The sequence below is a fragment of the Strongylocentrotus purpuratus genome, unplaced genomic scaffold (genome assembly GCF_000002235.5).
Source record: "Strongylocentrotus purpuratus isolate Spur 01 unplaced genomic scaffold, Spur_5.0 spur5_scaffold_4, whole genome shotgun sequence".
Lineage (NCBI taxonomy): Eukaryota > Metazoa > Echinodermata > Echinoidea > Camarodonta > Strongylocentrotidae > Strongylocentrotus > Strongylocentrotus purpuratus.
This window is the reverse complement of record NW_022145610.1, coordinates 6,848,360-6,860,777: the sequence shown is the minus strand read 5'-3', so window position 1 is coordinate 6,860,777 and position 12,418 is coordinate 6,848,360. Positions and strand designations below refer to the sequence as shown.

The window sequence follows — 12,418 nt, the reverse complement described above, 5'->3', positions numbered from 1 at the left end:
TAGGATGTCCTTAAAGTTAGAGACAGTTGAAAGGCCTAGCAGATCTCAGCAACGTGGTGGCAGCCCATCAGGACGCTCCCATGAGGGAAGACACATGGAACGTCGTGGGTCTCCGTCACCAAGCCGTGACTACCGAAGACATAGGTCGCCAGAATATGCAAGACAGAGATCTCCAGAATATGCAAGACACCGATCTCCAGGATATTCAAGACACAGATCTCCGGAATATGCAAGACGCATATCTCCAAGCCCTAATAGGAGCTACGCATATCAATCTAGGACTTCACCCTCTAGACGGCCCTATGAATCGTCTAGCAGCCGAAATCAGCAGCATCCTTCCACTGCAGGTTATCAAGTTGACTCCCATAGACAGGCTCCCTATCGTCAAGTTCGTTTTGAAGACCAGCAGCAGGGAAACTACTGGTAGTTGAGGAAGAGGGCCATTCATCAACTACACAAACCAAGGTCCCAATACGAATAGCACCTATTTCGCCAAAGAAATCGCCCTACATCCCGATCGTTATCGACAATGTCTATGTATTGGCACTTGTAGATAGTGGATCATTCATCTCTCTGTTGAGTGCCAAGTTTTTGTCATCCATTCCAGCATCGCAAAGGAGCCCGTTAGAAAAGTTGACATCCATGGCATCTACTATCACAGGTGGGCTTGTAGACAACATTGGAACAATCGTACCATCTCTGCACTTAGGGAACAAGGCTACACAACACAAGTTCGTTGTTGCACGCAACATCACTCATTCAGTTGTTCTTGGATGGGACTTTATTGACAGCCAGAATGCCTGCATATCGTCAACATCGTTCAACATGCCTGGAAATGTTATTCCCTTCATCGATCGTCAGCAATACCAAGCCCCGTTGAAATGTAAAGTTTCTCTTGTTGACATTGACACCACCACAGCTACTCCAATACGACAGAGGGCGTATCGAACTTCACCAGCAATGAGAGTGGAAATTCAGGAGCAAGTGGACGAACTTCTGCAAAGAGGCATCATTGAAGAGAGCTTCAGCCCATGGGCGAGCCCAATCGTCATGGTGAAGAAGAAGGACAACACATACAGATTTTGCGTGGATTACAGAAAACTCAATGCAGTAACTGTTCGAGATTCTCACCCTATTCCACGCCAAGATGATTCAATTGACTCCCTTTCTTCATCAGCATATTTCAGCGTCATGGACTTATCAAGTGGATATTGGCAGGTCAAGCTCGATCCCCAAGACACAGAGAAGACTGCTTTTACCACAGGCACAGGGCTTTACCAGTTCACTGTCATGCCATTCGGACTGGTCAACGCTCCCATGACATTTCAGCGTCTCATGGAAGCCGTTCTACATGGCCTCCACTGGTCTACATGCCTTGTATACCTGGATGACTGCATAGTCATGGGCAAGGACTTCGATGATCATTGCAAGAACCTCCAAGAAGTATTGCAACGATTCAGAGACGCTGGACTCAAACTTAAACCCTCAAAGTGTGGCTTTTTCAAGAAAGAAGTTACGTATCTTGGCCACATAATCAACACCGAAGGAGTGAAACCTGACCCAAACAACGTTGAGAAAGTCAAGTCCTGGCCTCAGCCGAGGACACCTACAGATGTCCGATCCTTCCTTGGCCTGGCATCTTTCTACCGACGTTTTGTGCCAAGTTTCTCTAAGATTGCAACTCCCTTGTCGACCCTTACACAAAAAGGTCAACAGTTTGTATGGACAGCAGAGTGTGAAAATGCTTTTCAACATCTGAAAGAAGCTCTAACCAATCCACCTCTCCTCGCCTATCCAGACTTTGAAAAGGAGTTCATCCTATCTTCGGATGCATCCCTTCATGCAGTTGGTGCTGTCCTCTCACAGACTCAAGATGGTAAAGAACGTGTAATCTCCTACTTCAGCCAATCTCTCAGCGCTACGCAGAAGAAATGGTCTACCTATGATCGAGAGCTCTGGGCAATTGTTACAGCTGTTCGCCATTTTCGTCATTATCTGAGACACCAACACTTCACTATCCTGACAGACCACAAACCTCTTTTGGCTCTCAGGAAGTTCCCAATTCAAGACGATGCAACTGGGAAGAGAACACGATGGATATTGGAACTCAATTCCTACACGTTCAGCCTTATTCACAAGAAAGGACAATCACACAGAAATGCAGATGCATTATCTAGACGCCCGAGTCAAGAGAGCCAAGTCACTCCAAGATTGACGGATCAGCTACTCAAGCACATGGTGACCAATCCACTGTGTAATGCAGTCGAGACTCGTTCATCAAGATCACGACTATCAACAGACGCATCTACTCCCAATGATGCAACGAGGCAGTCTGCACCAAACGTCCTTCATCCTTACCGTGGTGTAATCCTGGACAGTGATGTAGATGTTAAACATGAACAGCAACTAGATCAAGACATCAGTACAGTCATCGAATGCGTCAACAATGGTGAGCGGCCAACCATTCGACAGATCCGTAGACACAACCCCCGGGTTAGACGTCTCTTGTGGCAGTATCCCAAATTCATCCTCCAAGATGGTATACTCTACAGGAAGAAGAAAGACAAGCTTGGTAATCTCTCATTCCAACTTGTCGTACCAAACTCCCTCATTCCAAGGGTACTCCAAGAGTTACACGGTGACCCATCATCCGGACATTTCGGCGCTCATCGCACAATACAGAGAGCAGAGTCAATGTGCTATTGGCCCTTCATGAACAAGGAAATCACTGATTTCTGCAACACATGCACAGCTTGCGAGTCCTTCCGGTTACCAACCCCTAAGCATCAAGCACCCTTACGTCCCATTACCACTACCCGCCCTTTGGAGATGGTTTTTGCCGACATTGCTGAGCTTCCAAGTTCAAGACGAGGATTTCGCTATATACTCGTTGTGACCGATCATTTCAGCAAATATGTCAATATCTTCCCAATGAAAGATCAGACTGCTCCAACCATCGCCAAACATTTGTTCGAAGAATATGTGAAAGAACATGGTATTCCAGAGACTTTGCACACCGACCAAGGTCGACAGTTCGAGTCCAGATTAGTGCAAGAACTATGCAGCAAATTGGGCATCAAAAAGTCTAGATCGACACCCTATCATCCCCAAGGAGCTGGCATAGTCGAACGTTGTAATCGCAACATCAAAGATCAACTTGCGAAGTACATTTCTCATCAAGGAGGAGAATGGGACACTCACATCAATCAAGTCCAGTTAGCGTACAACACAAGTACTCATGCCTCAACAGGGTTGACGCCATACTACATCATGCATGGCAGGGAAGCCCGTACACCTGCGAACATCACCTGTTCAACTCCCCCTCCATCGTCATCTGGCAAGACACTCCTCGAATACACAACCAACCTGTCTGAGCGATTGAGAAAAGCATGGGAGTACACCATACAGAATACACGACAGCAACAGCAACAACAGAAACAACAGTACGATGTGAAAAAACGCATTTCCAAGTACGACACAGGTGACTTTGTTTGGTTACATGACCCAACCAACATCAGGAACAAACTGGAACCAAACTGGAAAGGTCCTTTCAGAGTATCTTCCTCATCAGATGATGGACTAAATTATGACATAGTTCATGTCCATGATGAAAAGTTCAAGCGACGGGTCCATCATAATCGTTTGAAACCGCATCGAGCTAGAGCCCCACAAGTGATGTCAACTCCATCATCCCCACCAACCCCACAGCCTACGTCAATACATGGGACTGAGAGGACAACGACACAGTACCCACCAGGTCCCCCAGCAGAAGACGAGAATAGGAGAAAGGTGCATTCAAATCAACCTACTAGCCATGGACCAGCCTATATCACGTGGACATCTCGACCACCAGATCGCATCCTCCATCACGAGCAGTCGAACCATGACCGACCATCACGGTCAAGTTTTTCTGTTCGGCAACAAGCCTCAAACCAGCCAACCAGTTCAACAGAACGCATCCTCCATCAACGACAGTCAGACCATGACCAACCATCACGGTCAAGTTTGTCTGTTCAGCAACAAGCATCAAACCAGCCAACCAATTCTAGCCACCAATCCAGGCTAATTGACTCAGCCCCACCTCAGCAACAACCTAGGCCATCCCTGCCGACTACCCAAACCCAACATCAGCTGCCCTCGCCGGTTGGCCAACTTCAACTCAGACCCCGATATCAACTGAGGTCGACGACTCACCAATCCCAACTTTGGCCATCCTCATCAGCTGAGCAACCTAAGCCGTCCTCATCCGCTGACCAACCTCAACCTCAGCCATCCTCATCAGCTGACCAGCGCCAACATCAGCCGTCCGCATCCGCTGACCAACCCCAACCTCAGCCGTCCTCATCCGCACGTTCGAGATCTGGTCGACAGGTTAAAGTACCCGCCAGGTTTCAAGATTACAAACTGTAAAGACTTTCGAAAACTAATGTTTGCAATAGTGATAGACGATTGAAAGACTTGCTGATTTTCACTTTTCGCTGTCATACCTTGCATTCGCCATGGCCCCATTGTTTGTGACAATATGTTATTGATAGAATTCTTGATTTTTGAACGTCTTGGAAGATTTATGATATTTTTGTAGGACTTGTCAGTAAAGATAGGATTAAATTGTCAGTTTTTAATGTTTAGACAGGAAAAAGAAAAAGACAAACTTTCAAACATTTTGTCATGTGTTTTTCCATCAAATTTGTTAGTTACACGTCAATTGGGTGAACTCCTTAATGCGCCCATCTTTTATTTTCAAAAAAGGAAGAAAGAAGACTAAAATGTCAATTTTTGATTGCAATTTTGCAATTGTGCTGAATTTTAAGATACAAAAAAAAAAAAATTAAAAAATGTGAGATTCAGATTGTATTGGTCACAGGGTTGACCTGCATTATTTTACAAAAAGGACTATATAAATGTGTCAACAACAAAAATTGTTGGGATTATTTGATTTTAAGTACATGTTTACATTGTTTTCTGAACATCATTTTTAGTCATTTGACTTATATTGATGTTTTTAGATATTTGGATTTAAAACAGATTCTTGATACATGAATTCATAAGATGTGTTTTTTTTCTCATTACATTAATCATGTGTAGTCGAGATTATATCGACCATAGACACGGTATTTGTATAATGTCTCCTTAAATCTGAGACAGTTTTGAAAGAGTTATGTCAGAATGCATGCATATTCTCTGTGTACATTGTATTTCATTATTCAATTGGCTAACTTATTCCAAAGATAATTTTAACAGTAACTCACGAAACAGTGATATATATTTTTATTTTTAGGTGAAGACATTGCCTGTTCATGTATTTTTTTTTATTTTTTTGAAACTTGCCAAATTGGATATGAAAGATGGGATATTTTGTCATCGACAGAAACAGGAAAAAAAGGAAATTATTTAATGTTTATGTCTACAAATCATCAGACTGGAATTTTCAGGGTGAAAAAGGATAGAACCCATTGAAGTTGGGACGTTGCTTGAAAGATGTTCATTGATGAAAGCATACCATTTTTTTTGTATTCGCTATATGTGTGACCTTTCAAGTTAAACAGTTTAATTTTCCCTAATATGAAAAGATGTCGTTTCTTAAAAACAAAAGGGAAAAAAAGAGAGAATTGTACTGAAAGAAAACTACATGATTTGATTTGTTCGGGTATTTCAGGCAAATTTTATGTGACTCATCTTCTTCGGAAACAAAGGCATGTTCATACGAAGTATCTTTTAAAATGAGGACATTTTTCTGTGAAGATGGTATATTATGTAAGGTTTTAATTTCACTGACCCAAGTGGTTACTTGTTTATTTTACACTGTACATTTAGCTTTCCACTCCGATATGCTTTAGCGCACTCCTGACCTACATTCATTCTCTCCTGTCTGCTAGCTCTTGGCTTCTATTGTTCTGTCCCTATTCATTCATCCTCATGCACATTACCTGCTATAGCACCACACACATACACACTCTTCCTTATCTCTTAGCTATTCAACCCAGCACACATGGCACATGGCACTCTATCTTTTACAAGCTTTTCTATTGGTTACTTACTTATTGTCCAATCTTGTGATTGGTTATTATTGTTTGATGGACTGCATGTCAGCCATCTTGGCAGCCATTTTGTGGTTGGAATAAAATCTAATAGTGCAGCTCAAGTCCTCAACCATGTGAGACCACTTTGTTTTGTGTGGGACTTTACAATATTGTTACAAAATTCATTTTTAACACATATTTCTAAAGCCAAAACCTTTGCACTTAATTTGTTCATGATTTGTCAATTTTTCTCTTTTTGGCAAGACGCAAAAGATTTTTTTTTCTTCATGCAAAATCACATGTGAAACATTGAGGGGGTAATCAATTCTACCCCCCCCCCCTTCCCCAAGCTCTTTTATGGATGAACCTACTTAAAGGGAATTTACAATCAAGGTAACATAAAACTTGTGTGGAATAATTCATAGGCATATTTTAACATTGAGAATGGATAATTAAAAAATGTTTGAGCTATAAAATTATATTTGAATGGATATTTACAAGAACAAAAAAAGAATAATTTTAAAAATTGTTTCGCCAAGGTTTTTATTATAACACTACAGACATGGGGGAATTGAGTACCAGGTATGTTAAAAAATGGTGAATTGATTTTTCAAGCAGACATTACCTCATAATTCTCAATCAGATTGGTTATCTTTCTCCTTTTTCTTGGCTTCATTTTTACATTAATTTTCAGCATTGACGACATATTCACCTAAAAATTCGTTGAAAAACTTGAAATGCATCTGCAGGTTGTTTAAAGTGCTGAGTTACTCGTATTTTGATGTGTTCAAAAATTTAAAAAATGCTGGGTATATATTATTTGATATATACTGAACAAATAAATCAAATTTTTCTTTACTCTCTGATTTACCGTTTTTTTGTTATTAAGTGTTGAAATTGGCATTTTTCAGCCAACACAAGCGTTCAATTCTGAAAAGCTTACTAACAGTCACGTGATGCAGGTCGGGATTTGACGTCACCACTGACGTCACTCGCAGTAGTGTTGACCGCGCGCTGATCTGACATGTCGAAAGTACCCGCGAATTACACTTACGAACATCACAATATAGTAGAAAACCACCCTATCCAAAAACGTGTCCTTCTCCGGGCTCGTTTGCAAACTCTATGAGACAATCCCCGAGTTAAGGACACTAAAGTCGGAACCTCTCTAGCGAGGAATTTTCGTAATGTAAGCATTATAAAATTAAATTGCCATTTTGAATTATGCCTATCAGTACTAGGGAAATAAAAACAACTTCCTTTTTTCTTTCCTACCCTTTTGATACATACTGTATGTTGTTTGGGAGGATTTCAAGATGAATTGTTGTCTTAGTCAAATCATAGGCCAGACTAATTGTTTATTGGTACTTACAAGCCTTCTTTCAGTATGGTGAGGATTCTTGCCAACTCCTCTTCATCTGACTTACATTCTTCCGTTAGAGATGATATTGCCTGTAAATAACCATTGTATGAAAGGCAATTTGTGACACACTATAGTCTCGCCAAATTCTATTATTTTTAGTTACGTTAATCCAAGCTGTAAGTGTCCACTCTTGTAGTTTTACGTTGTGTGGAAAAAAAAAATCAAAGTTTTCACGTTACTGCTCCATTGTTCTGCAGAGACAATTAGGCCCCTAATATACCATTTTTATCAACAATCTGTAACTCAGTCATTGATTATAGGCATAGTAAAAACGATTGTTGTTGTTTATAAAGGGAGTTCTTGTCATCATGATCTGTTATCGATGCAGATTAGGTTTTCTAAGAACAAGACTAATACATATTAATTTATAACCTATACATGTAAGGTTGATATCTAAATCAAAGATCAATGCCATCAAGTTCTATCCCAATTAGCTGCTGTCAAATGCAATGTATGAACCAAATTTAGCCCTATTCTTGTATCATCCATAGATGTTCCTGTAAGGAAAGATAGGGCACCGCCACTAGAAAAATGAAAATCTAAATTAATAAAGACTTCGCAAATGAGCAACTATTTTGTATATTTGACAAGAAAGAGAGAACGCGAGAATAGGGAGCGATGTAAAGAGAAAGGCAGGGGGGGGGGGAATAACAATACTAACCAGTGGTGGAACTTCAAACACAGAGGGTAGATCCTCATCTGATGGAACTTCAATGTTAGCTTGTAAATCCTGAAGAAGAAAAAAAAAGTCACCACCTAGTAGCATGAGAACTCAAGATATATCTGTAGAGTATATAGGGACAACTCCACAGAAAGTATTTTGTAAGCTATCCGCACACCCTGCTTGCTTGACAGATATTTCGGTATTGCTAGGATGAGGCTATATAGTCTGCGACTGCTGATGCCTTTCAAACTTCCATGGATAGTTATGATTAATAGCACACGTGGTTGCCACACGATTTATTGCCATTAGCTGCCTCCTCTATGTGAGAAGATCTAGACTACTAACTCTCAAAGATACACATTGAAAACAACCGTGCAGATAAACTAGAGAAAAGCCAAGGTGGTGTCATAAGTTGACTCTTTTTTTCAGTATATATAAAAGTAATATACGCACGCCTCTGCTAATAGCACGATTGTAACCTCCCCTTGAGCGTATAAAAACAACTATTTCTCTCAAAGCAGTCATTATTACTATTATTATTCAATATAATTTTGAATACTAACCACACTGTCACAGTCAGATAGAGATGGACGTTGATCATCTTCTTGGGTTTCCTCCTGCAATTTAGTATAAATATAGAGAACATATAATAATACAAATAACATGGAATTATATTCAAGCACATGTCAGTCTATGAGTTAACCTTATCAAGCAAATAACTACCGTTGATGAAGGTGATGGGACAAATATCACTTCCGAGGCGATCTGGATGTAACTATATCTTTCCGAAGCGAAGCTGAGGAAAGATAGCGTATACATTCAGATCGCCGAGGAAGTGATAGTTTGCCATTGCCACACTTATTTGCTTTATATTCTACATCAGAACATTTCACTTCTTCTGTCACTTTAGAGCAACAAAAGCCATCAATTAACAGCAAGCAAACGGTACACTGCGTGCAGTATGGTGGTGTAACCACATAGTTCGCGTACTAACACTAAAAGTGCTGAAAGAGGAGAGTAATACGCAGCGTATACAATTAAAGGGCATTGCCCTGTGTAGATAGGACTTCTATCTTCAGTGAAAGTGCGTTGCCCTGTGTAGATAGGACTACTATCTACACAGTGTAACAAACTTTTTGCTTCTCCCAGCAATGATTGGCGAACTATCTTTCATCACGTGATTTACTTTTGACCAATCGTAGAGCAAAATTCTTAGTATGTGGAATATAATATATATCTGTAAAACGCTTTGAGAGGGCCTTTCGTTCCTGAAAAGTGCTATATAAGAACTAGCTATTATATTTATTATTATTATTATATGAGATCACTAACTTAGTCTATTCACTCAAATTGGTAGTTTGGTTACTAGTGGATTGTGACGTAGGACATGGAAAACTCTCCGATTTGCCGTGTACAAAAATATCACTAACTTCTGTTTTTGCTCGTAAGTTCCTTCTTTCTTGGGCACTATACTCATAGCTAATAATTATTTTAATCCACTAATCAGCCTCAAATATATATTGATCACATTCAATGTATTACTTTACTACATGAATCACACAAGATGCCACAGAAGCCTGTGTAAATTTTCTTTAACTCACATAGTTGCATAGTTCGCTGTGTTCTCTTAGTTTGCTTGTATGAATGAGGGCTCCACATTTGCAACAGGGTAGCTCATGATCTGTTGCAGGTGGTCCATCTGATTCTATGTTGATATCTTGCTGAATCGGGCGTATGTAGACCTTCTGTGTGCTGATGAGTTTAAGGTCTTGCGCATTGCAAGGCCCCGAATGCACTACTTGTAATGCTGTCCTGGACTTAGTTCTGACCGTCATTATCTCAAAACCATGATGTAACTCATCTTTCTGAAATGCACTGTTGGAAAGAAGTAGCAATAAATGACCAAATAAATACAAAAATTGGAAGTGCCAATTCCCTCTAATTAGCACTTTCCTTTGCACTATTTCAAATTCTAATTAATACAAGTAAAATGAAATCTGCACATGCAGGTTAAGATTTTGGTTGCATGACAATGCGTTAATATTGGACACTGGTAGTGTAGGAAAATTTTATTGAATATCTCAAAATGTCTCATAAAGTTCAATTTTACAAATTATTTCTGAATGAAAAGTAAATGAATTAAACATCTTTTATTGCACAAATTAGACAAAATGCATGTCTGTTCTGTGTTCATTTGAAGTATTTGCAATTCAAACGGACACCAAGGTTGTTTTGGCTATTATATATTATTTTTAAATCAAAGGCCCATTTCCTAAAATTACCACAGAGAACACTACTGAAATATTTCCATCAAGTGGTATTTGCTTTTGAGTACATTTAAATTAGTTTCTGCTAGAGTACTGTCATTGTTTCAAAGATAGCAAATCCACAATGTTCACCATTAACTACCACTGACTTATTATTTCATAAATGTATAAAATGTACAAAAAAACATTCAGACAGAAGTATTACTTATGCACGCATTTTTTAAAATTTAAGACTTTTGAAATATAATGTTATACCTATCAAATTTAACCTATTAGATATTTTAGGGCGAACACCACTGTGTACTGTCGGTCGGCCATGAATTCTGCATGTGGCACCATTCGAGATCGGCCAAAATAGTTATTTGATAAAAAGTTATGGTTGCAGATCTGATCTTGAATATCACATTTCATTTATTTTCTGAAAATTTTAAATCATATTTCAAACTGAAATGTTGTTTAAAACCATGGCTATTTATATGTCACACATTTTACTCCCTCCGCAAAAAAAAAAACGGGCAGACATCACACAATCACAACATGTTAAACATTATATGAGTTGACAAGAGGCTATGTTTGATATCGTTTTTAAATTTGATATGATCAAAATTAATACCATGTGATGTTATTAGTTTGAAAACATGTTAGAAATGCATTAACACCACTGCCATTTGTAAGAAAATATACCTTAGGATCTGATCTTGGACATGTGCACTATCACCACCTGTCTCAAAGCTAATCAATACTTCCCCCAGGCCATTGTTCTTGAGGATTGCTTTCTCCTCTTTGGTAGGGACATGCTCGGAGTTGCATCCTGGCAAGCACAGCACAATTCGGCCGAACGTACTGGTCTTTCCTGTTAAAAAAGATTAATTGCATTAAAAAAAACTAACAATTGGGAACCTAGAAAATAATATATCTCATTGTAATTTCTTGGAAAATTACCTTGAACAAATATATCAATTGGTGCAAATTGTTTCAGATATAAAATTTACATTTCTGCATTTTAACAAAATATTCAAAATGAATGTTGATTTTAAACAATTTATTTGAAAACTTTCTATGATTTCGCCTACAAAAGTTATAAATATTCAATTTATTGTACAGAACTTGGATAATGCTATTACACCGTATCCGGACACCTAACCCCTGGACAACCACATCTAGAATAACCACCCTCTAGGGGGTAGTTGTCCTAGAGGGTGGTTGCCCCATATAGGAGCTGTCTGGGGGATAGATGTCTGTGGGGGTTGTTGTCCTGCGGGGGAGGGGGGGGGGTAGTCATCCTAGAGGATGGTTGCCCTAGGGTAATTGTCCTGGGGGGTGTTTCACAAAGATCCTAAGTTGAACTTATCTCTAAGTTGGACTTAAAAATTATGGAAAGCCATTAGCATCTTTGAAAATATTTTGTAAAAGTTATTTTGAAAGGCATTAATTGTTTATTCAAATCATTCATATTTTCTATCATCAAGGAGATTTCATGTTCTGGATGTGGAATTTATAAAAAGTCTAAAATACTTGAATTTCTGCCTTTGAATATATTTCATTTTAAGACTCCAATGGCTGTCCATAATTTTTAAGTCCAACTTAGAGTTAAGTTCTACTTATATAGGATCTTTGTGAAACACCCCCATGGAGGGTAGTTGTTCTGGAGCTAGGGTAGTTTTTTCTGGAGGGTAGTTTTTCTGGAGGGTAGATGTCCGGGAGTAGTTGTCCTGGGGGTAGTTGTCCTAGAGGCCGTGTGGTTGCCCAGGGGGGTAGTTGTCCTGCGGGGGAGGGGGGGGGTAGTCATCCTAGAGGGTGGTTGCCCTAGCTAGGGTAGTTGTCCTGGAGGGTAGTCGTTGTGGAGGGTGGTTGTCCTAGGGGGTAGTTGTCCGGGGGGTAGTTGTCTGGAGGTTGTTGTCCTGGGGGGGGGGGGGGGGGGGGGAGTCATCTCAAGAGGGTGGTTGCCCTAGAACAGTTGTCCGGAAGGGTAGTTTTTCTGGAGGGTGGTTGTCCTAGTGGGTAATGATAATACTCTGTTTTTATATAGCGCTTATTAGAATCA

At 39.8% G+C, this 12,418-nt stretch overlaps 1 protein-coding gene across 1 annotated transcript in view; it reads right to left on the bottom strand.

The window, feature by feature from the left end:
• LOC115929288 overlaps window positions 1-12,418 on the bottom strand; it is a 32,349-nt gene that overhangs the window by 7,569 nt on the left and 12,362 nt on the right. The window contains exons 5-9 of the mRNA XM_030997998.1: window positions 11,059-11,227; window positions 9,709-9,982; window positions 8,671-8,724; window positions 8,105-8,173; window positions 7,393-7,472 (exon numbers count right to left, since the gene is read on the bottom strand). Coding sequence (XP_030853858.1) covers window positions 7,393-7,472; window positions 8,105-8,173; window positions 8,671-8,724; window positions 9,709-9,982; window positions 11,059-11,227 — 646 coding nt within the window. The remainder of the gene's footprint in view (window positions 1-7,392; window positions 7,473-8,104; window positions 8,174-8,670; window positions 8,725-9,708; window positions 9,983-11,058; window positions 11,228-12,418) is intronic.